The sequence below is a fragment of the Aythya fuligula genome, chromosome 29 (genome assembly GCF_009819795.1).
Source record: "Aythya fuligula isolate bAytFul2 chromosome 29, bAytFul2.pri, whole genome shotgun sequence".
In the NCBI taxonomy this organism is placed as follows: Eukaryota; Metazoa; Chordata; class Aves; order Anseriformes; family Anatidae; genus Aythya; species Aythya fuligula.
This window is the reverse complement of record NC_045587.1, coordinates 70,231-95,601: the sequence shown is the minus strand read 5'-3', so window position 1 is coordinate 95,601 and position 25,371 is coordinate 70,231. Positions and strand designations below refer to the sequence as shown.

General features: G+C 50.4%; 2 protein-coding genes across 2 annotated transcripts; both read right to left on the bottom strand.

Annotated features, from left to right (window-relative positions):
* Positions 1 to 290: 290 nt before the first annotated feature.
* LOC116499832 (keratin, type II cytoskeletal 4-like) lies at positions 291 to 13,718 on the bottom strand. Its single transcript, XM_032204683.1, has 10 exons — positions 13,646 to 13,718; positions 13,532 to 13,562; positions 9,307 to 9,454; positions 8,464 to 8,675; positions 8,223 to 8,283; positions 7,828 to 7,923; positions 7,377 to 7,541; positions 6,970 to 7,095; positions 6,067 to 6,287; positions 291 to 489 (listed from the first exon to the last, which is right to left on the bottom strand). The coding sequence occupies exons 1-10, from the start codon at positions 13,716 to 13,718 to the stop codon at positions 291 to 293; spliced, it is 1,332 nt and encodes a 443-aa protein (XP_032060574.1).
* Positions 13,719 to 21,192: 7,474 nt separating this feature from the next.
* LOC116499831 (keratin, type II cytoskeletal 8-like) lies at positions 21,193 to 25,371 on the bottom strand. The gene is made up of 8 exons (XM_032204682.1): positions 25,299 to 25,371; positions 24,805 to 24,971; positions 23,545 to 23,762; positions 22,821 to 22,881; positions 22,461 to 22,556; positions 21,953 to 22,117; positions 21,727 to 21,852; positions 21,193 to 21,417 (listed from the first exon to the last, which is right to left on the bottom strand). The coding sequence occupies exons 1-8, from the start codon at positions 25,369 to 25,371 to the stop codon at positions 21,193 to 21,195; spliced, it is 1,131 nt and encodes a 376-aa protein (XP_032060573.1).

Below are 25,371 nucleotides of genomic sequence, written 5' to 3'. Positions count from 1 at the left end.
GCATATTTTGCAGACTTGCACTTTGTGGGGTTAATTTCACAATCTCTCCTTTTTTCTCTCACCAGGCTCATTTTGGGTGTGGAAAAGTAATAACAACAAAAAAGAAATCAGCCATGAAAAAAAACAATGGAAGTAGTGCTATGATGCCTAAAACACTGGTAAATTTACTGAGTTATGGGTTTGGATTCATATGCAAGGACTCAGAGTGCCCCCCCCAGAAAAACTTCCCTTGCAGCATTTCACACCAACCTTCACTTACCACCACAAAACACCACCAAAACAGAGCAGATTCATCCAGAAACTGAGGCACATTTCCGTTGGCCACTAGATTTATGTCCTGTGACATCCCAGTGATGTTTTTCACTCAAGCAGTGCTGCAAATTCTTAACCCGAGGTCCATTTGACATGGTTAAATCTTTGTCCCTTGCTATGTGGAAGTTCCTACCCATCTGGACGTCAGAGACCTTTTGCTTCATCTTCTGGCAGTACCTGCAGGTAGCAAAAAATGATTGGCCGCGTGTTTCAGGCTGGTGAGATCCACCACATTCAAGAAGCGACAGCTGAAGGATGGGTGACTTTGCCAGGCACGTCCTTGACTCAATGGGGATGCACTCAGAGAGAGACAACAGCCCCTGGGCCGGTGTCTGGGGGAACTGGCGTGATTCACTCTCCACAGGCATTGGTCTTTCTCCATCAACAGAGGAAGCCTTAATGAGTAGATTAGACGGACACCTGAGATGGCTTTGACTCACATTGGCCAGAGAATCCCTCTCTCCTAATCACCAGCCCAGGGAGGTGAGACACTGAAACAACCATCTCTGGCTCTTCAACAAACTGAACCTCAGAAAGTCAGAGCAACCGGGCTTTTCCAGCTCTTTGGGGATAAAGCCCTTGGGAGACAAGACATTACCGTGCACACAACTGATAGCCCTCAGCCCTTCCTCACCAAAGGGGATCTGAGCTCCAAGAAGGCTGCTGCTGCCTATAGATGTGAGGGTATCTGGAGGCAGCCAGTAGCCATGTTCCCTCACCCTCTTTAACCCCCCTCCAAAGGCATTTTCATTGCAAATCACAAAACCAACGCTAAACCTCCTTAAAATGTTAAGCCTTCTAATATCAAGCTCTCTGAAAAGGATACACGCATCGAAACTCAGAAAGCCATAAGACGTGACTACAACGCTGAGATTCACGAGGCTATTAATTGAACGCATAATTGCAACTTACATGAGTTTGAGGGTCTGGTGGTATAAATTAGTTGCGTAAACTGATGCTCTTGCCTTATACAACTGGAATAATTCAACATGTTTATAGCATGACTTTCAGATTACACCTTTGTCTGTAATATTTTAGGCTCATAGTTCATGCTGGGTTGCCAGCACAATTGGCAATATCAGTTAAAACATACTGCTGGCAAATACGGGAGACTTCAAGCTAAAGCTTGTAACTTCTACAATCTTTTAAATTCTAAACAAAGGTTGATCGGAAGTGAAATGCACATTTGAATCCAAAGAACAGTACAAAAGGCAATTGTTTCGCTCTCTCACTCAGCTAGAGCTGCCATGCATTCTACATGGCAAGGCTGCGTCCTGAATCAGAAGTCGGGCTGGGAGCTGCTGTGCTGCCGCTCCCTTTCTGCACCCCATTATACACGTCGGCTGCGTGAGGGACACCTGGAACTTATCACAGACTGCAATTAGACGTCTGTGAACCAACTGCGCTGCATCAGCCCCACTTCCAAAACTTCTCACCAGTGCTGCCAGCTTCACGCAAGGTAAGAGATTTGTCCAGTATTGAGAAAAATGTTGGTGTTGGCCAAACTCCTGCTGTTGCTCATGAGCCACGCTGAGAAGGCAGCATTGCAGGAGGTTCACTTAATGTCTTCTAGGTCTTTCCAAGGAACATCGAGTGTTTCATCTGTTGACACGTAAGATCTCAGGAACCAACAACTTGTTGTGAGTAAGGACATGAGAAATGGGAGAAGCAAAAATTGCATTTTTTAAGAAAAGGTAATTCATCATACTTACTTCTTTTTTAAGGGAGAAGGGGGGACAGAGGAAGGAAAGAAGAAAAATATTTTGATGAGGGGTTGAATGAATCATTTTAACGACTAGCAATCTCTCCCTTTGTCAGCGTTCTTCTCCCTGTATGTGCTGCTGAAAATGGAATTCATTATGAGAACATGTGAAGTTCACTAATTTGTTTGTTGCCTCTGGAGATGAATCTCAACTAGCTCTTAAAATATATTTTATGCGATAGTCTCAAAGAACCATGCTCCATCTCTGTAATTATAGACAGCCATAGAAAACTCCTTGCATTCAGATAGGACAATGGCAATAACAGCATTTGATAGGCATAAGATTGGGTTGTAATATGCATTTTTACACACGCACAGCTTCATGGACTATATAGACTCTTGTCCATGACATTCACAAGGTGTTAAAGAATTGATTTGGTTAGTGCATCCTCATCTTCTTGTATCCTAAAGCCAAGGTCATCCATGAGAATTCAGTGTGGTAATGTATTTTTTCCTCTCATTAGCCTCTGTCTGCTCTATGTCAGAAGTCGAGGCTGGGATTTTCAAAGGATGTTCCTCATAAAATTCATCAAACACTGGGCCTGGATTTGCCTCCCTCCCAACTTCAGCCATCAAACTGGCCGCGTATTCTAATTTCATCTTTGAGACTCCCTCTATGGCTAATGTAAGGAGATAGGCATCTCCAGACGGTGATTCATCACATCCTAAAATAGGCAGCTAGGATAGGTGGGAGGAAGCAGCCTCTGGAGGCACTTGCCTCGCTCTTTATTGACTACCAGAGGCAGTCTAGACAACCAGACAACCAGACCAGGCGCCCAACTTCTGGATGGTTAAAGTTAGGCAAAATTAGTCCCACCCTTTGGGCGCCGAATTTCTTCAGCACCTTTGAAGTCTTAATGAGAGTACACAACATCACACGCTCCCTAGATCTGCTCGGTTCCTGCTGTACACGTATGTCATATCTCCGCGTGGTGATTAGCACCTGTAACTCTGAGGCTCCCAACAAAGCAAAGGATTGGTTTGATCTTTTTCCACGCTGATGTCTTCCTCCCACAGAACTGCACAGTGGAAATAAGTGTGGGATGTATGGGAACCCAGGCCCTTGAATGGGATGGAATCACACTGCCTGTTAAAGCAATAAGATCAGAAAAGGAAAGGAAAACATTGCGGCTATTACTAGGCTACGGCAGCCTCCCTGTAAAGCTGGAGGAACTCTTCTCCCTTACCACTGAAGCTGTTTGCTTGGGCAGGAGGGATTCTTTGAGCCCTGCAGAGGAAGAATTGCCCACAGAGGCTGGGCCAGGTCCTCCTGGGAAGCATGTTCAGGTGGCAGGAGATACCTCTGCCTTTTGTTATGCTAAGGCACTAATGCCCAAGCCCTTGTTTGACTTGATTCGTGTAGCTTTGTGATGTGCTGCTGAATTCCTGATGAAGCGCCCGGCTGATTCATGAAGCACTGATGTTCAGAGAGGCTGGTCACGGCTTTAAAGAAAAGTACTTCCTAAATTAACTTATCAGATCAGAACCTTGAAATGGTGAGGGGGGAGGCTGGAGGTGAGAAAGCAACACTAATTCTGTGTCACCTCTCTTATTCTTCTCTTATGACAGAACCACCTGTTTTCAGTGGAAACACCGTAACCTTTTTGAGATACTTAAACCCCTCTTAATGAATATTTACAACTGCTCCATTTTCTTTTGTTGTCAAATCTTTCCTGTGGTTTTCTTCATTAAAGATCATGACTGTTTTCTTTTGTATTCCTGATTGTTCTCTTTGTATATGATTGGGAAAGGGCATCTTATCACACAGGAATTACGGAGGGAGAGAAAGCTCTTCCAGTTCTGAATCACGATAATTGCTTCCGATAGAAAAGACCTTCCCTCTGGATTCCCCCTTTTGTAAAACACGTATCTGCCTGGCTGGCACCTACATGGTTCATTTCTTTGCTCTGCTAGTTAGCTTTCATCAGTTCAATCGCAAAACAGTTTAGTCCTTTGTGGTTGGTTTATGGCACCAATTTGTTGGCTTCTTTTTTAATCTGCTCAAGCGAACAACAAAATGTCTCCCTCTGATCAGTTTTGAAATCCTAAACTGGTAGTCATAGGATTTTCAAAATGATGCTGAAAAAAAAAGCGACCAAGCATATTCCTGAGTTCTTTCCTATAATGACCCTATTGCAGAAGCTTTTGAACAGCTATAAAATGTGTTTTATCATCACACCTCTGTAGTAGACATGCTATAAAAATGCAAAGCAACTGAGATGAGTTCTCTGTGAATCTTGTAACACCCATTGAATAGCATTGGGAAGGAGCCAAATTTGCTGCAAATTGGCATAAATAACCTGACTTTAAAAGGTTTCTGTAATTTACTCCAAGCAAAGTCGGTGCTGCACAACACTCTCTGGACAGCCCTGCTACCTCGGCTTAGCTGTTCAGGCTTCTAATCAACATATACGCCTGAACTGGGCTTTTCTGTAGTCTTGGGAAATGCTAAAACCCAAGCAACAAAACATTCGTCTCCATGCACTTTATTGGGAAAAAAAAAAAAAAAAAAGAGCAAAAAGTGCAGAGCTCTGTAGTCACCAAGGTAGAAGCGAGGGTGCTGTAATTCATGCGGATGTCAAAGCACAGACCGCCTGTCAGGACGCTAAGGAAGGAAGCTAATAGAAGCACAAGCAATGCAATTACTCTTTGCTGACTACAGAAGGTGAAATGTATCTTTTTTTTTTTAATTGAGATTTCCTTTATGACTTGCCTGCCTGAATATGGATGACCCATCAGCTCCAAGACAGCGAACAAAGAGCCCCTGGAGTCCTGCCCCTCCCCTCCGTGACCCCGCGCCACCAGCACAACTCCGCCAACTCGTCTAAAATTATGTCGGGCAGACTTTGATGAAATGGAGAGTCCCACAGGCTCATTTCCAGGAAAACTCCAGAGGCAATTTATGGAAAGGTTTTGAATTAAATATCTCAACTTGTTTCATAGAAAGCGAAGGCTTAATCAGGAAAAAAAAGGGAAGATAAGGCTGGTGGGAAGTGGGAATTGAGTGATAAGATGACAAGTGCCCCAATCCAACCTCCAGACCTTTAAAGAAGCAGCATTAAGCAAGAAGTATATGTGTTAAGCATCTATTTTTTGATGCGATCCTGGTGGAATTCCTCTGATGTGGTTTCCTAATGTTCTTCTACCCAGGATGCCTCTTCCCCTCGTGTAAGGTGGGGTGGGGGACATTTTGCTGCTGCAGGTGGAACAGGGCTGTGTTTTTCTGCTTTAGCTCTTGCCTCCTGCTTATCCTGCCTAGCAGAGCGGGTGCTCAGATGCAGGTATTCCTGGGGCACAGAGGCCCAACTGGGATCCCCTTCTGTGGCCAGTGCACCACCTGTGAGCAAGCCGGGTTTCCTGAGCTCTGCGCAGCTCCGCAGCTCTCCCCAGACCGCCTGCCAGCCCCTTTGCAGAGCCCATCAGCACCCATGGGGGCCGAGCTCTGGCATGAATGGCCCCCACATCCAGAGCTACTCCTGGGGAAGCAGCCACAGCTGGGAGCACCAGAGACCCAGCACCTCCCTGCAGAGCTGGCGGCGCTTCTCGAGGTGAAACCCCCATGGCAAGCTGCAGCATCTCCCGGCTGGGATGCTCTCCCAGCACCACAGAAGGACCCGTGTCTTCTGCACTGCAGACCAGGTCCACAGCCCGGGCTGGCTTTGGAGCCAGAGGATCTGTTGCAAGGTGTGGTGATCGCTGTTATGGGAAAACACAGGCTGAATCACTCGGGGAGCACTTCCCATGGGGATAGTGCAGCCTTTCTGCACCCCGCTGCAAACCAGCACTGGCTTTTTTAATGTCATAAGGAAAACAGAAAACCTCGAGCTTACTTACATACTCTCATGGGGCTCCAAATGCGTATCCTGAAGGGGAAGAAAGTCAGAAGGTTATCTGTCATATAACTAGCATTTCTAGCATTTTCCAGTCTCCGTGTCTCTGCTGAAGTGTCCCGAAACTGAGCACTGCACGCACACTGTTGCAGAGGTACCCACCTGCTCTCTTCACCCTCCAGTAAAGTCTTATAGGTTGCAATCTCAATGTCCAGGGCCAGCTTGACGTTCAGCAGCTCCTGATAACCCCGCAGCATGCAAGACAGCTCACCCTTGGCCTTCTGGAGGGCATTCTGCAGCTCCGTGTGCTTCTTCTGTGCATCCTTCAGGGCACAGTCCCCACGCTGCTCAGTATCCTTAACTGATGTTTGCAGAGAGAACACCTGTATCGGAGACACAGAATTTCTCACTTTCCCTGCCCAATGTCTTCCATATTTTCCTATAAAAGAGAAATTCTGTCTTCTTTTGAAATGAAGTATCGATGTTGCTTTTAGGGAAGGCAAATATTTCCAAAATCAAATCTCAGTTCTGAAACACTACAGAATAGATCTCTGTACTGTGAGGCTGTGTTAAGCCTTGTTTTGAGGATACTAATACTTCTAATAGCTCTAATTGGAACTGATAATTAAGGTTTTCCATTACTTCCCGTTATAAAATATATAATGAATCAGATGGTCTGAAAATTATACTAGTTCCAATGGGTGGTGAATTACTGGTGATTCATAATTCTACCCTACTTACTGAATGCTTTGAACCTATGTCAGAAGCATTGTCTCCTGCCAGAATTCTTGCTGGAGCAATTGTCTGTGTGCTGTAGTAAATCCAATGAGCTAATATGGCGATTTTTTTTTTTTTTCGATAATCAAAATGATCCAGCAGAAAACAGGGCAGCACAGCAGATTACCCTTTTTCCCTGCTCCACAGGGCTAAGATCTTCTCTAGAGTAGTGGGACCAGTGTGAGGCACTGCTATTCAGCAAAGACAAAATAAATGCAAGAGATGTAGAAAACCAGACTTGCTATATCCCACCTAGGAGATTCAGTGATTAAATATGGCCCACGATACCTGCTTCTTCATGTTTTCAAGGTCACATTGCCACCTCTGGATTGCAAAACTCAGCTCTTCAATGTGTTGCTGGTGGGACTTGAGTTGACTGCAATGACTCCTCTTTGCCTCCTCAAGCTCTTGGTACTGACAGAAAGACAAGAGAGAGCTGGCAATCAATACTGGTAGCATAGGCAACAGAGGAGCCTTGCCTCTGTTTCCAAAGTAAAGTAGACTAACTTTAGAAAAGTCCTCATGCTATTGCTTTGGGGATGTTCCCCTGACTTGGAGACTCTGCCAAGTTTAGCAGAACAGAAAACTAGGTCCATAAGTTACGTAGTCAAGACAGAATGAAAGAAATCCTTGCCTCTGAACTGCTGCCTTCTGACAGCTACATGAAGGACATGTTACTGTTTGCTGCAACTTACCCTAGTTCTGTACAACGCATCCAACTCTGTCTTGCTTTTCTGAGCTGCATCCTCATACCAGCGCTCAACGCTCCTGAGGATGCCCTCCATGTCCAGACCTCGGCTGTTGTCCATTTTCACAACAATGGAGGTATCACAGAGGCTTGTCTCCAGCTCAGCAATTTCCTAGAAGCCATATGAAGTGGCTGTGAGCACTGGGTTTCCTATCTCGCAGCCCAGTGGCCGTAATACCACCCCTGAGAGTTTGTCTGGAGCCACAGCCCATGAGTTGTGGCTAGAGTTGGCCATGCATGCAGCTTGAGGGTTTGGGGCTTTTGGAGATCTTCTTTATTCCCGCTGCCTCTCCTAGCGACCCTGATGGATTGGTTTAACTGGGACTAAATCAGTGTAAACAAGGAGTGGCTGGTAAGAATAGCTGCCATCAACAAGAATGGGAGAGGAGCATCCATACCTGAGCCGACACACACTTCAGGAACTCTGTCTCCTGCTTTAGGGTTTCCAGCTTTGCTTCCAGCTTTGCCTTGGTCAGATAGACACAGTCCGCATCCTAAAAGAGTTCCCAGACATTTAGAAGTCAAAATGGTGGCTACATGGAGACCTAAGTAACTTTACTGAGTTTTTAGTATAGGAAATTTTGTTTAGGAGATGTAGTTGTTCACCTCTGAGGGGTGCCAGAGGCTTATACAATATTGCTGAGTTCTTATGCTCCCTGGCAATACTCTGCAGCATATTTTTCTGAATCCATAATTGTCCAATGACTTATAATATTCTCAAAATATTATGGCAAAACAGAGGAAACTTTTCGGATGTCTGAATCCAACGCTTCCATTCATCCCAATTCCTTACCTTCTTCAGTAACACGAACTCGTTCTCAGCAGCTGTGCGTCTGCTGGCTTCCTGCTCGTATCTGTTGGGGAAGAGAAGGGACTGGTTGCTGGGTCATGCTGATGCTGGAGATCTTCCAGCATCCTGGGTATTTAGGGCTCAGGGTGCCTTTGGACCTCAGCCTTTTGTTAGAGAGAAGTCTGTTGATATGTATAGAAGTCCATTAGAAAAATCTGTCTAGCTCCCTGCCCCATGAACTTACTTGCATTTGAACTCTTCAACTAGCTTCTCTGTGTTGTTCAGCTCAGGCTCCATCCTCTCCCTCTCATGCAGCAGCGAGTCCAGCCGCCTCTGCAGGCTGCAGATGAAGTTGTCGAAGACCTGCCTGAAGTTCTTCTGTGATGGCAGGACCTGCTTTTGGAGGAGGTTCCATTTGGTGGCCAGCAGCCTGTTCTGCTGCTCCAGATGCTGCACCTGCATTCAGAAGGCAAAGCCACCCTCGTTGGGCACACGCTTTGGTGCATCAAAAAGGGACCAGATGAAGGTGGCGGGAACAAGGGGACTTCTCTTCTGAGTTAATGCTCCAGGGGCTCATTATGGTTCGAAGGGGACGAGAGGGCAAAAGGGGAGCATTGCAACCTTCATAACCCAAGAATCCAAGAGCAAAACAGGGTGTGCTGCTCTCCCAGTCTCCAAGGAAGCCCCACAGACTTTGTGGTTATGGGGTATTTAAACACCTTTGTAGGCCAACTGGCTGGTAGCAGAAATCATCCTTTGGCTGTCGACAACACAACTTTACAAAGTCTATCTGTGCAGAGAGGGCAAGAGTGCAGAAGCACAGCAAGGTACCTTGGAAGAACAGCTCGCTTCAGCTATTAATAATGCATACAGTTGCAGCTTGTCAACACATAAATAATCAGGTTAAAATAACATTATCAGCTAGATCTGCACTTGCATCTCATGGTGCTGGAGCCATGCATGCTAAAACCAGCATCAGGGCCACGTAATGGGACAGGAAAAGGAGAGGAATCAAAGACCTGAGCACAAAAAAGGGTTCCTTTATACTTAAAGCCCATCATTCCTTTAATCTCGCCTCAGCTCTCACCTTGTCAATCAAGCAGGCAAACTGGTTGTTGAGACTCTTCAGCTGCTCTTGCTCCTGCCTTCTGATGTGCTGCATTTCAGGGTCGATCTTCACATCAAGAGGCTGCAGCAGGCTCTCGTTGACGTGCACTGCACGAATACCTTCACTTCTGCAGATGAAGGCACTCCCCTGACCCCCCCTTTCACTACAGGCGTGGACGCCCCTGCGCCCCCACCCTCCACAGCCTGCCTGTGCCAGGCAGTGGCCAGCAGAAATCCATTTCCAGCCCCCAACATCACGGAGGCTTTGGCTGCTCCAGGCTCTGTGCCCTCTTCCCAGTGGGGCAGCAGAGGGGAAGGTGCTGCTCCGACAGCAGCTCACGCCACTCACAGCAGAAGATGCTGAGAAATTCCTCCCATGAAGACACCTCCCTGCTGACAGCTGCTGGCTCATGCTGGCAGACGTGGCGGGGGAGAGGATCAGGGATGTGGGGCTGCTGGAGGAGAGCAGCTCAAAAAGGGGCCCCTCTGCTCTGACATCCCTGAGCGCCTCCTTTATACACATCCCAGAAGTGGGGCTTGGTTGATGCAGATGAATAATTTGGGGTTTTCATGGGGTTTGCCTTGCCTGGCAGCAATTTGTAGGTTTAAATATGCAAAACAATGCATAACACTGAACATTTGTGAAATCCTATGGAATTGTGCTGCTTTTGAATTGCTTTGCTTGCATTCCAAGCTTGGAGGACACTGTGTGCTGGGTTTTGTAAGGATTTTTTTTTTCAGCTTGTCCTCCCTCCTTCCATAAATTACAGCTTAGCAAGAAGGACATACCCTTAAGAGTATCTCCCACTCTGTCCAAGAAACTCTGTAGAGGAATGTTCTGCTGAACGGCAAATTAAAACTGATCCTTGCATTATCTATTCTTTCCCCAGTCACTCCCTTGGGAGTCTCCGAGGCATCTCACCCAAAGGCAAAGACAGCACGTGTCCACCAGCCACAGGCAGCCCCACACCTGGAATCTGGGAAACACAGAGAATGGGACACACCAATTGGTACAGAAGGGTGAAATATTTATTTTTACAAACAGCCCTCCTGACACCATCCCTGTGCTGAGGCTGCTCACTAGCAGCCTCTCTCTTCTCCGTCAACTCCAACAAAAGTCTAAGCTGACAAGCTCAGGCTTAGATGACCAGCTTTTGGAAGCATAAATTAGAGCAGCTCTAACTTCTCATTAAGTTTTTAGCCCAGATTTTATAAAAGACCCCCCAAAATGAGACTTCCTGGAAGATGACAAATATCCTAGATAGGAGACTTAGCCACAAAGCTGTTACCTGGATGCTCGTTAACCATTTAATTGGGAACAGCGGCAAGCTTAGCCCTGGTGGGAAGACTATGAATGCACCAGCAACCAGTACAAGGTAAAAACATGTACCTTATTAATAGGGCCGCTGTATGGCTGCTCTCTGTTACTATTCTTTATACTTGAGCTTGTAATTAAAACTCTTGGGATACCTCAAGGCAAATAAAAATGATTTATTAGGGTTGCTTGACAGCTGGGGAAGAAAAGGCTGATACGTTTAATATATTTGCTGAGAGCCTCACAATGCCTCAGAGGTGGGGCCAGGATTACATCTCTGTCCTGGTGGCTTCTTTCCAAAGCCTCTTTCAAAACAGAAAGGCAAATGGTTTCATTTCAGAGGGCTTGAAATGAAAGGTTTTCCCCTGCTATTATGCCATCTTAATCCGTAACTTTTGGTTGGCTTTTTTTTTTTTTTTTTTTTTTTGTCAATTAAATGTTTATATGTTTCAATTGGAGAAGGAAAAAAAAAAAAAAAAAAAAAAGCATTTCAATTGCTCATCTCTTCTCTGGGCTTTGCAGGGATTTTTTAAATTATTTTTCTCACTTCCTCATTTCAGTGGAGGGCTTTTTCACCACCTTTCGCAAGAAGGCTGATGAAAAGCAAAACGGGTTACCAGAAACCTTGCTGGTATTCCAGCTCCTGGAGCAGCTGGTGCCCAAGGTTTTCTCGTACCTCATTATTTGCAAATGCTCTGCACTGGAACAGTTTGCCCTTAGCCCAGCAAGGGAGACAATCGATGGTATGCAGTAGCTGGAAAGACAACCAGCTTAATTGCAGGTTCTTGACAGCACTATCAATTACACCCACACGCCGAGGAGCAACAGTGATTGAAGCCCTGGTTGCCTCACCGCCCGCTTAAATGCAGGCAGAGTCCATGGCAGCCCCAGCTGGAAGAGCAGGATCGGAGCCCACAAGGAGGACACTTGGCCCGGAGCTGCACCGGCTGCTCTGCACCCATTTTGTGCTTCCAGCTGGGCCCTCCCCAGCCTCCCACTGAAGACCATTGCTGCACCCAGGGGTGAGCATTGGGACACCCATGTCCTCCCACACCACGCAGGTGGCGAGCTCACCCACTCCACCCAGTGAAGAGAGGCTGAGCCTTCCAGGGAGGCAGGGTGAGCATTGGGTCCTGCTCCCTCGATGTGTTTGGAGCCTACAGGGTTACAGCTCCTGCTTTGGAAAGTTTTCTTCTCCTGCACATGCTTTGATGAGCAAAACTCACAAACTCAGGTTTTTGTGTGCTCCCAGATGTAGCAAAATGTTCCTCTGTCTGGACCAGCCTCACCCCTGACACACCCCCCCCCCACAGTCCTGGTGTCCCTGATGGCCCCAGCTCCACAGAGGACAGAGGATACCACCAGAGGCAGCACGTGTGCACACCATCTGCTCGTGGGGGCACTCTGGGCTTAAAACCCACCAGATCTGCCCACTTCCTTCTGGTTGGTGGCACTCCGTGTGCCCCTGAACAGAGGTGGCTGTACGTGTTTGTGAGCACTGAGGAAGCAGCAAGGGGAACAGCTACCAGGGCAATCACAGCTCGTCAATCCTCTAACCGCCAGGAATTTTGGAAAGAGGCCCAGCAGCGAGAACAGGAGGCCCATAATTCTCATGGTGCTACAATGGTGCCGTGCCCAACGTCACACCTTTTGCCAAAGTAAAGCAAGGGAAGGAACCTTTTGTTCCTGCCACCTCTGCACGGCAGAGGGCTGCAGCCCCAAGCTCCATCGCCCAGGATGGCGCCCGAGGGGCATCTCCGCACAGCTCTGGCCCAGCTCCTTTCTCCCACCAGGTGGTGGCATCGAGCGCACCCTGAGCATCCCCACCCGGCCGTGGTGGTGCTCCTGCGCCCAGTCCAACGCTCCCCGCTAGCAGGAGCTGGCTCGCACCTGTAGAGGGCAATATTTAGAAGGCACGGGGACAACGAGGTCCTCAGCCGTGCCAGAAGGTGAGATTTCTTACGGGTTTGTACCCCCAGGTTTGCACCTCTCGTGCACATCAGGGTGTGCCCCGAATAGACCAACACATACACACACACACCGAGGAGGGTTTCAAGCTTTTAGTTCCCAAAGAAAAAGGTCCCAAACGGCCTCAGTGGAAGGGCTCAGAGCAATACAAAGAAAGTCTACAGAAACAATAGCAAACATCACAATACAGACGTAAAACAGAGGTGAGTCCGTGGTGAGCAGGTTACAGCACTCGGTGCAGGCAGAAGAGCACCCAGGGTTGCAGGTGACGTGGCCAGACCAGTGGTGACAGGGTGCTGGGCCTCCAAAACAAAGGCAATACCCTTGCAGATTTTTGCAGGCAGATGTTATGGTGGTAGGGTTCTCTGGAAGAAGGCTGGGTCCCTGACCAAATCCCCAGACAGACAAGCATCCCCCCCCGCGAGCAGGCCACCCTCCATCAGTCCAATTCCCAGCCCCATCCTCAGGACCAAACCATTCAAGTCCTCCACAACCTGAAATGCATCACAGATATTCCTCCTCCCCGGAGCTGCTCCTATGGCCAAAGCCAGACCCAATGCGGCCAGAATGAGAAAGGTCCCCAGATCTTGACCCCAGAGCACTAGAGCTATACCCTTCATGGACAGAACTGAAGGAATCCCCAGAGGTGGATATCTCACAATGAAAACCTTCCCCACCAGCAGCTGTACAGGAACCGTATCCTGAACTACCACAACCTCCAGACATGGAGCCTCTCCTACCACAATTGCCTCCAGAGCTAGAGCCTCCTCCAGAGCCTCCACCTCCTCCACAGATGGACCCTCCACTGCCACAGCTCGATCCACTATGACCTGAGCTCCCAGAGCCTCCAGAAATGGACCCACTGCCTCCATAACATCCTCCAGAACCTGAGCTGCCTCCTCCTCCTCCTCCACAGATGGACCCTCCACTGCCATAGCTCGATCCACCATGACCTGAGCTTCCGGAGCCTCCAGAAATGGACCCTCTTCTACCACCAGAGCTTCCTCCAGAGCTGCCTCCTCCTCCACAGATGGACCCTCCACTTCCATAGCTCGATCCACCATGACCAGAGCTTCCAGAGCCTCCAGAAATGGACCCACCACCTCCATAACTTCCTCCTATGCCAGAGCCAGAGCCTCCTCCTCCTCCACAGATGGACCCTCCACTGCCATAGCTTGATCCACCGTGACCTGAGCTTCCAGAGCCTCCAGAAATGGACCCTCTCCTGCCACAGCTCCCTCCAGAGCTAGAGCCTCCTCCAGAGCCTCCTCCTCCTCCACAGATGGACCCTCCACTGCCGTAGCTCGATCCGCCATGACCTGAGCTTCCACCTTCACCTGATATGGACCCTCTTCTACTACCAGAGCTGCCTCCAGAGCCCCCTCCTCCACAAATGGACCCTCCACTGCCGTAGCTCGATCCACCGTGACCTGAGCTTCCAGAGCCTCCAGAAATGGACCCTCTCCTGCCACAGCTCCCTCCAGAGCTAGAGCCTCCTCCAGAGCCTCCTCCTCCTCCACAGATGGACCCTCCACTGCCATAGGTCGATCCGCCATGACCTGAGCTTCCACCTTCACCCGATATGGACCCTCTTCTACCACCAGAGCTTCCTCCAGAGCTGCCTCCTCCTCCACAGATGGACCCTCCACTGCCGTAGCTCGATCCACCATGACCAGAGCTTCCAGAGCCTCCAGAAATGGACCCACCACCTCCATAACTTCCTCCTATGCCAGAGCCAGAGCCTCCTCCTCCTCCACAGATGGACCCTCCACTGCCATAGCTTGATCCACCGTGACCTGAGCTTCCAGAGCCTCCAGAAATGGACCCTCTCCTGCCACAGCTCCCTCCCGAGCTAGAGCCTCCTCCAGAGCCTCCTCCTCCTCCACAGATGGACCCTCCACTGCCATAGCTCGACCCACCATGACCTGAGCTCCCAGAGCCTCCAGAAATGGACCCTCTTCTACCACAATTGCCTCCAGAGCTAGAGCCTCCTCCAGAGCCTCCTCCTCCTCCACAGATGGACCCTCCACTGCCATAGCTCGATCCACCATGACCTGAGCTTCCAGAGCCTCCAGAAATGGATCCTCTCCTGCCACAGCTCCCTCCCGAGCTAGAGCCTCCTCCAGAGCCTCCTCCTCCTCCACAGATGGACCCTCCACTGCCATAGCTCGATCCGCCATGACCTGAGCTTCCACCTTCACCCGATATGGACCCTCTTCTACTACCAGAGCTGCCTCCAGAGCCCCCTCCTCCACAAATGGACCCTCCACTGCCATAGCTCGATCCACCATGACCAGAGCTCCCAGAGCCTCCAGAAATGGACCCTCTTCTACCACAGCTGCCTCCAGAGCTAGAGCCTCGTCCAGAGCCTCCTCCTCCTCCACAGATGGACCCTCCACTGCCATAGCTCGATCCACCATGACCTGAGCTTCCAGAGCCTCCAGAAATGGACCCTCTTCTACCACAGCTGCCTCCCGAGCTAGAGCCTCCTCCAGAGCCTCCTCCTCCTCCACAGATGGACCCTCCACTGCCATAGCTCGATCCGCCATGACCTGAGCTTCCACCTTCACCCGATATGGACCCTCTTCTACCACCAGAGCTTCCTCCAGAGCTGCCTCCTCCTCCACAGATGGACCCTCCACTGCCGTAGCTCGATCCACCATGACCAGAGCTTCCAGAGCCTCCAGAAATGGACCCACCACCTCCATAACTTCCTCCTATGCCAGAGCCAGAGCCTCCTCCTCCTCCACAGATGGACCCTCCACTGCCGTAGCTCGATCCACCGTGACCTGAGCTTCCAGAGCCTCCAGAAATGGACCCTCTTCTACCACAGCTGCCTCCAGAGCTAGAGCCTCCTCCAGAGCCTCCTCCTCCTCCACAGATGGACCCTCCACTGCCGTAGCTCGATCCACCATGACCTGAGCTTCCAGAGCCTCCAGAAATGGATCCTCTCCTGCCACAGCTCCCTCCAGAGCTAGAGCCTCCTCCAGAGCCGCCTCCTCCTCCTCCACAGATGTGCCCTCCACTTCCATAGCTCGATCCGCCATGTCCTGAGCTTCCAGAGCCTCCAGAAATGGACCCTCTTCTACTGCCAGAGCTGCCTCCAGAGCTAGAGCTTCCTCCTCCTCCTCCACAGATGGACCCTCCACTGCCGTAGCTCGATCCACCATGACCAGAGCTTCCAGAGCCTCCAGAAATGGACCCACCACCTCCATAACTTCCTCCTATGCCAGAGCCAGAGCCTCCTCCTCCTCCACAGATGGACCCTCCACTGCCATAGCTTGATCCACCGTGACCTGAGCTTCCAGAGCCTCCAGAAATGGACCCTCTCCTGCCACAGCTCCCTCCAGAGCTAGAGCCTCCTCCAGAGCCTCCTCCTCCTCCACAGATGGACCCTCCACTGCCATAGCTCGATCCACCATGACCTGAGCTTCCAGAGCCTCCAGAAATGGATCCTCTCCTGCCACAGCTCCCTCCCGAGCTAGAGCCTCCTCCAGAGCCTCCTCCTCCTCCTCCACAGATGTGCCCTCCACTTCCATAGCTCGATCCGCCATGTCCTGAGCTTCCAGAGCCTCCAGAAATGGACCCTCTTCTACCACTGCTGCCTCCCGAGCTAGAGCCTCCTCCAGAGCCTCCTCCTCCTCCACAGATGGACCCTCCACTGCCATAGCTTGATCCACCGTGACCTGAGCTTCCAGAGCCTCCAGAAATGGACCCTCTCCTGCCACAGCTCCCTCCAGAGCTAGAGCCTCCTCCAGAGCCTCCTCCTCCTCCACAGATGGACCCTCCACTGCCATAGCTCGATCCGCCATGACCTGAGCTTCCACCTTCACCCGATATGGACCCTCTTCTACTACCAGAGCTTCCTCCAGAGCCTCCTCCTCCTCCTCCTCCTCCACAGATGTGCCCTCCACTTCCATAGCTCAATCCGCCATGTCCTGAGCTTCCAGAGCCTCCAGAAATGGACCCTCTTCTACCACAGCTGCCTCCAGAGCTAGAGCCTCCTCCAGAGCCTCCTCCTCCTCCACAGATGGACCCTCCACTGCCATAGCTTGATCCACCATGACCTGAACTTCCAGAGCCTCCAGAAATGGACCCTCTTCTACCACAGCTGCCTCCAGAGCTAGAGCCTCCTCCAGAGCCTCCTCCTCCTCCACAGATGGACCCTCCACTGCCATAGCTCGATCCACCATGACCTGAGCTTCCACCTTCACCCGATATGGACCCTCTTCTACCACCAGAGCTTCCTCCAGAGCTGCCTCCTCCTCCACAGATGGACCCTCCACTGCCGTAGCTCGATCCACCATGACCAGAGCTTCCAGAGCCTCCAGAAATGGACCCACCACCTCCATAACTTCCTCCTATGCCAGAGCCAGAGCCTCCTCCTCCTCCACAGATGGACCCTCCACTGCCATAGCTTGATCCACCGTGACCTGAGCTTCCAGAGCCTCCAGAAATGGACCCTCTTCTACCACTGCTGCCTCCCGAGCTAGAGCCACCTCCAAAGCCTCCTCCTCCTCCACAGATGGACCCTCCACTGCCATAGCTCGATCCGCCATGACCTGAGCTTCCACCTTCACCCGATATGGACCCTCTTCTACCACCAGAGCTTCCTCCAGAGCTGCCTCCTCCTCCACAGATGGACCCTCCACTGCCGTAGCTCGATCCACCATGACCAGAGCTTCCAGAGCCTCCAGAAATGGACCCACCACCTCCATAACTTCCTCCTATGCCAAAGCCAGAGCCTCCTCCTCCTCCACAGATGGACCCTCCACTGCCGTAGCTCGATCCACCGTGACCTGAGCTTCCAGAGCCTCCAGAAATGGACCCTCTTCTACCACTGCTGCCTCCAGAGCTAGAGCCTCCTCCAGAGCCTCCTCCTCCTCCACAGATGGACCCTCCACTGCCGTAGCTCGATCCACCGTGACCTGAGCTTCCAGAGCCTCCAGAAATGGACCCTCTCCTGCCACAGCTCCCTCCAGAGCTAGAGCCTCCTCCAGAGCCTCCTCCTCCTCCACAGATGGACCCTCCACTGCCATAGCTCGATCCGCCATGACCTGAGCTTCCACCTTCACCCGATATGGACCCTCTTCTACTACCAGAGCTTCCTCCAGAGCCTCCTCCTCCTCCTCCTCCTCCACAGATGTGCCCTCCACTTCCATAGCTCGATCCGCCATGTCCTGAGCTTCCAGAGCCTCCAGAAATGGACCCTCTTCTACCACAGCTGCCTCCAGAGCTAGAGCCTCCTCCAGAGCCTCCTCCTCCTCCACAGATGGACCCTCCACTGCCATAGCTCGATCCGCCATGACCTGAGCTTCCACCTTCACCCGATATGGACCCTCTTCTACCACCAGAGCTTCCTCCAGAGCTGCCTCCTCCTCCACAGATGGACCCTCCACTGCCGTAGCTCGATCCACCATGACCAGAGCTTCCAGAGCCTCCAGAAATGGACCCACCACCTCCATAACTTCCTCCTATGCCAGAGCCAGAGCCTCCTCCTCCTCCACAGATGGACCCTCCACTGCCATAGCTCGATCCACCATGACCTGAGCTTCCAGAGCCTCCAGAAATGGATCCTCTCCTGCCACAGCTCCCTCCCGAGCTAGAGCCTCCTCCAGAGCCGCCTCCTCCTCCTCCACAGATGGACCCTCCACTTCCATAGCTCGATCCGCCATGTCCTGACCTTCCAGAGCCTTCAGAAATGGACCCTCTTCTACCACTGCTGCCTCCCGAGCTAGAGCCTCCTCCAGAGCCTCCTCCTCCTCCACAGATGGACCCTCCACTGCCATAGCTCGATCCGCCATGACCTGAGCTTCCACCTTCACCCGATATGGACCCTCTTCTACTACCAGAGCTTCCTCCAGAGCCTCCTCCTCCTCCTCCTCCTCCACAGATGTGCCCTCCACTTCCATAGCTCGATCCGCCATGTCCTGAGCTTCCAGAGCCTCCAGAAATGGACCCTCTTCTACCACAGCTGCCTCCAGAGCTAGAGCCTCCTCCAGAGCCTCCTCCTCCTCCACAGATGGACCCTCCACTGCCATAGCTTGATCCACCATGACCTGAACTTCCAGAGCCTCCAGAAATGGACCCTCTTCTACCACAGCTGCCTCCAGAGCTAGAGCCTCCTCCAGAGCCTCCTCCTCCTCCACAGATGGACCCTCCACTGCCATAGCTCGATCCACCATGACCTGAGCTTCCACCTTCACCCGATATGGACCCTCTTCTACCACCAGAGCTTCCTCCAGAGCTGCCTCCTCCTCCACAGATGGACCCTCCACTGCCGTAGCTCGATCCACCATGACCAGAGCTTCCAGAGCCTCCAGAAATGGACCCACCACCTCCATAACTTCCTCCTATGCCAGAGCCAGAGCCTCCTCCTCCTCCACAGATGGACCCTCCACTGCCATAGCTTGATCCACCGTGACCTGAGCTTCCAGAGCCTCCAGAAATGGACCCTCTTCTACCACTGCTGCCTCCCGAGCTAGAGCCTCCTCCAGAGCCTCCTCCTCCTCCACAGATGGACCCTCCACTGCCATAGCTCGATCCACCATGACCTGAGCTTCCACCTTCACCCGATATGGACCCTCTTCTACCACCAGAGCTTCCTCCAGAGCTGCCTCCTCCTCCACAGATTGATCCTCCACTGCCGTAGCTCGATCCACCATGACCAGAGCTTCCAGAGCCTCCAGAAATGGACCCACTGCCTCCATAACTTCCTCCAGAACCTGAGCCACCTCCTCTTCCTCCACAGATGGACCCTCCACTGCCATAGCTCGATCCACTATGACTTGAACTTCCAGAGCTCCCAGACTTGGACCCACCACCTCCAGAGCTTCCTCCAGAGGCAGAGCCTCCTCCTCCACAGATGGATCCTCCACTGCCGTAGCTTGATCCACCATGTCCTGAGCTCCCAGAGCTTCCGTACTTGGTTCCACCACCTCCGGAGCTTCCCCCTACTCCAGATCCAGAACTTCCTCCTTTGCAGATGGACCCTCCACTTCCATAGCTTGATCCTCCTTGACCTGAGCTTCCAGAACTCCCATACTTGGACCCACCTCCTCCAGAACCTCCTCCTCCACAGATGGACCCTCCACTGCCATAGCTCGATCCACTATGACCTGAGCTCCCAGAGCTCCCATACTTGGACCCACCACCTCCAGAGCTTCCTCCAGAGGCAGAGCCTCCTCCTCCACAGATGGATCCTCCACTGCCGTAGCTTGATCCACCATGTCCTGAGCTCCCAGAGCTTCCGTACTTGGTTCCACCACCTCCGGAGCTTCCCCCTACTCCAGATCCAGAACTTCCTCCTTTGCAGATGGACCCTCCACTTCCATAGCTTGATCCTCCTTGACCTGAGCTTCCAGAACTCCCATACTTGGACCCACCTCCTCCAGAACCTCCTCCTCCACAGATGGACCCTCCACTGCCATAGCTCGATCCACTATGACTTGAACTTCCAGAGCTCCCATACTTGGACCCACCTCCTCCAGAGCTTCCTTCTCCTCCTCCTCCACAGATGGATCCTCCACTTCCATAACTCACACCCCCATGTTCTGAGCTTGCACCCACTCCTCCCTTTTCTGACATCGAACCTTTCCTTCCAGAGTTTTTTCTACCACCAGAGTTCATGCCTCCCTTCCCTGTTTTCACATCACCGGAGTCTCTTCCAAAGCCACCAGCAGAACTCACAGTGTGTTTAACAATACCTGCAAGGAATGAAAACATATCCACCTCATTTTTTGGCTGTAAGTATTATAAGCAAAATTCATATATATATATATATATATATATATATATATTTTATGGCTGTCACCAGAGCTTTTCTAGTACTCATAAAGGTGTCAGTTAGTATTGTCAGCAAGGTTCTTAATTTATCATTATAGTAATGAAATTTTGCCTGATCTGGTTCTGGGTCTTATGGCTTGACCAGCTTGTGTTTTAAATGACCTATGTCTTACACTGGGAGTGAACATACAGTGCGGCCTTTTCTTTTAGGAAGGAAAGCACTGGTCAGTCTTTCCTTTAGCTCCTACTTTCATAGATTTGAAGACTTTTTTTTTCATTTAGTTCTGACATTTTAGTTCTGACCATATGGACATTCTAAGTGATATATTTCCTGTTTCCTAGAGATTTGGTTCAATTTAACAGTTAAGTTCAAAATTTAGTAGATCAAGACTGACACATACATTAGCATATAACTGCGTATATACAAGCATGTACACACACTCTCAGAAGGGAGTACCATTTACTTTGTTTCCCTAGGAAAGTAATGTAGAAGCACATGGTGTTGTTCTGGTGCTGGTTGTTAGGTGCTGCTGACAGCAGAATTGTAACAGTGCCCTTAAGAAAGCAAAGCAAAACCTCGAGATACTTACAGATCGTGGCTGGTGCGCCTTCTTGTATCCTGTGGATGAAAAGCAGCACTGAGACGATGCAGCCAATAAATACAAAAGTAAGCCTAGGCTCTATCAACAGGCTGAAAAATCTCATCCCTTAAAGGCAGCAATTCTCCTAAGTGATGGGTGAGAGGATGGGACACAGTGCACAGCATGGCTGCTCCCAGCCAGGGGGAACAGCCTGTACCTACCTGGTCTCCTCCTCCTCGAGCAGTGACCTGTACATGGCAATTTCAATATCTAGGGCCAATTTCACATTCAGGAGCTCCTGATAATCATGAAGAATTTGAGCCAGGTTATCTCTGGCCTGCTGCAGGGCGTTCTCCAGCTCCTGAAGCTTTCTCTGGCCGTCTCTGACAGCAGAGCTCCCACGCTGCTCAGCATCCTTAATGGCTTCTTCGTGTTCAGCATTCTGCAGAGGGCACAGAGAGAATGCATCTGTAGCCCTCCAACAGAACAGGGATTTTCCTGTTCTGGAAACTCTCCTGCCTCAGTGACAGAGCTCAAACAATACAACACCTGATTGGGTTAATCAACTCAAATTACAACCCGGTGTAGACACCCAAAATCTAAATCTGCTTCATTTTGAAGAGCAAATATCATCTCTAGGTTTGCCTCCAAAGGACAGGCTACATTGAGCTGAGCGCAGGACAGGCTGCGTTTAGTCCCCGTGTAAGAATGACCTGAATAGTTCAGTCTTGTTGGAAAGTATCAGCTTTACCTTTTTCCTTACGATTTCAATTTCCGGTTGGAGTCTTTGGATCTGCCTGGTAAGTTCCTGGATTTCCTGGTAACTATTCTTTAGTTGCTCCCGTTGATTTACCCACATGTTCTGAAGGTCCTGGTACTGATGTGCAGCAAGAAGAGAACAGAATTTTTGGTTTCTGAGCCAAGGAACCCCAAGCCAGGCACGGACTTGCCTCCCTGCCTAGATGATGCCTACTCACCCTGCCTCGGTACATGGCATCTACTTCAGCTTTGCTTTTCTGAGCAATTGCTTCGTACTCCTGCCTGACCTCCTCAACGACGCCATCCATGTTCAGCTCCCTGTTGTTGTCCATGGACAGAACAATGTTGGTGTTGCCAGCCACTGTTTGCAGCTGGGACAGCTCCTGCAAGGAAAACAAGATTTGGGATTTCAACAGCCAACTGAGCAGTTCAGGCCCTGTTAGGAGGAACAACACGGAACCTCGGGACAGTTACCACCAGAGTTCCCCTGCATGCCCCAGGTCCTATCACTCCACCACCAGCTGTAATTGTCAAGTGTCTTTTCCAGCCTTCATGACACACCTGCCCCCTTCACTCACAGATAAAAAACAATTTTATTAGATGCAAGGCCAAGGATGACCCACTCTGCAACACCACCCTACAGACAAAGGGGAATTTTCCTGAAGCCTCCAAAGATGCATGTGCTTCCTGACCCAAGGGGAAGTTTTTAACCAGAGGCATACTCACAGCATCATGCAAGCATCTGAGGAACTCAAGTTCCTGCTTCAGTATTTCCACCCGAACTTCAAACTCCATCTTCCCCATGTAGGCACTGTCCAGCTCCTGCAAGAAAAACCACAGACTCTTATGTGTCTTTGATGGCAAACTCTCCACCAAAATGCTATTCTTGCAAGACTTGATAATATCTAATTAAGCCCTCATTCCCAGAGTCGGAGAATCTCAGCTTCATTTGAAAATTTCTCTCCTTGCTTGCAGTGAGAAGATCTGGTTTTATATTACTCCAGTTAGAGTAATATTTGCTTAACCATCCAGTTGCTGTTTTATTTCTGAGGCTTTGAGTTAACTCAGTGTCCCGCATTACTTCACCTTTTTAAGTTCCACAAACTCCTCTTCCTTGGATGTGCGCTTGTTGATTTCATCCTCGAATCTATCACAGCAGAGAAAAGAAATATGTAGCTCATTGCCTGTCTTAATTTTTCAGCCAAGTGGCTCAGAAAGCAAATGGAATGGCCCAAACAGCGAATGTGTCAAGCTTTTATTTAACTTCATTTAATTTCTGGCAGCTGCAAAACCACTGGCAAACCCTCTGCACAGGTATAAGCTACGTCAGCAGACAGAACATGCTATGCATCATCTACCATGCCCTCGTGACTTCAAACTTGTTTCATGTAGACAAGAATTATGTCTCTTGGGTGCCACTGAGCCAGCAGAAGCAACTCTTCTCAACTTGCCCCCCGCTCAGCTCTGTCCCTCCTCCCCCTGCCACCAGGTTTACCAAACCCCTGTCAGAGAAGCAGGGGTGAGGAATCCAGGGCTGCTCGCTGCCTGGGGGAGGCAGGGCATGAAGGAGGACCAAAAGGATAAATCCACAGATTTCTCCTGTCACTGCGCTGGGTTCTACCCCCACCGGATCCACTCTGTTCTTCCAGCTTCAGCATCTCACAGTGAACCTGCCGCAGAGCAGTGCTACAGCGACTACAAAACGCTTGAAGGCAAGAAGCTAAGGCATACCATCCCAGAGCACAATTATCACCGCTTTGGAAAATTCCAGCTCTACAATCTGCCTTTTCCCAGTCTTGAGATTATTCACCTCTTTTTGTAATCTTCAACAAGCTGAAGCATATTATAGGCTTCTGGATCCAGCTGCTCCTTCTGGCTCTGGAGCGTCTCCAGCTGCCTCTGCAGGTTGCTGATGTATGACTGGAAGAACGTGGCGATGTTCCTGCTCTCCTCCGGGTGGGAGCTCTGCTGCTGCAGAAGTTCCCACTTGGTCATCAGGGCCTGGTTCTGCCGCTCAAGACATTGAACCTGGAAGGCAAAGCAGAGGAGTATGGCAGCAGCACATAGGCAAGAAGAAACAACCCCTTCACAGACCACACAGGACCACTCTATAAATACCTCTCGCCTTAGAGAAGGGGATCAGAAAGACCTACACTGTGCAGAGCTGGCATTTTTGGAAAACTAAAGGGACAGCAAAAAAGGTTGTAAGCTGGGAGCTGACATCCAGAAGGTTCCAAAAAAAAAAAAGAAAAAGTCAAAGGTGCTCCTATTTTTTCAGCATTAAGCTTGCTTAAAATAGCTGGGTGTAACCAACGAGTTTCTGTAAGGTGATACAAGAAGCCTTTATGTCTTCACGTGGGACAAATAACACCAGCTTCCACCCCGTACAGAGACTCATGTGAACACCCAAACAGAGGCACATGCCAGGTCCATGTGGGTGGAAGTGTTTTTCTGGATGTTTTGCTCCCGTGCCTGTGAGTAGGAATGGCTGGGAAGATAAGACTGCACGTAGAGGTGGAGGCGTTGGGCAGAACACAAAGAAAGGTAAAGAACAACGTGGGGGCCACCAGCCACTGGGAACAGGCTCAGGGCTCCAAGCAAAGGAGTCACTCTCTGCTTCGTGGTCGGTAGAAATGTGACTTTTGCTTTGCTTGGGAAAAAGAAACAGAACATACCAAGGATGTCCAAGTCTACCACCCGTTCCTCTTGCTAGCACAAACAATTCTCGAGCCCCAGGACACAACTAGCCATGTACATAACCTTTTCCTCTAAAGGGAAATGAGTTACGATGTCGGTGACATCCTGGCAGTTTGTTATTGTCTTGCCACAAAAGACAGCTCAGAGATACTTATCCCAGGGCTAAATGTGATTCATGCAGAAGCATTTATAGCAAGCTATTAACAACTTCACACCAGCGTAAGAGAATCCAGGGGAATTTTGGGGGCAGAGGATGCAATGTAAAAGGGGATCAGATGCCTGAATCAGGTGTGTCCCCATGTCTCGTGGGCACTGAAGCACCCCTGCTGTTCCCCCCTCCTGGATAAGAAGTCCAAAAAGAACAGGGACTCACCTTATCGATGAATGATGCGAATTTGTTGTTGAGAGTCTTAATCTGTTCTTTCTCATCTGACCGCATCCTCTGGAACTCGGGGTCAACTTGTACTTGTATCGGCCTCAGCAAGCTGGTGTTGACGCGGACCTCCTCGATGCCTCTGCTGATGCCAGCATGTCCAAAGTCCCGTCCAGCCCCTTGCTCGCTAAAGGCAAGGCCAAGATATCCACCACGTGCCCCTCCGCCTGGTCCTCCTCCATACACGCTACCACCACTGTGAAAATCTCCCACAAAACACCCTCTTCTTCCAAAGCCCCTATCAAAATATCTCCCACCACCGAACCCCAGGCACCTGCCATATCCTCCTTCTCCTCCATAGCCTCCACCGGGATAAACATTCCTAAACCCTCCGAGGCTGTGGAGACTCCTGCTGCCATACCCATACCCGTAACCACCGCATCTCTCCTCTCTGTCGCCTTCCCAATGGCTCATGGCAGCCGCGCTCCTCCCGCTCCCCAGTGTGCCGCAGTGAGCAGAAGAAGAGCTGAAGTACCCGTCCCCAAATCTGGAGAACTGGTGGCTCAT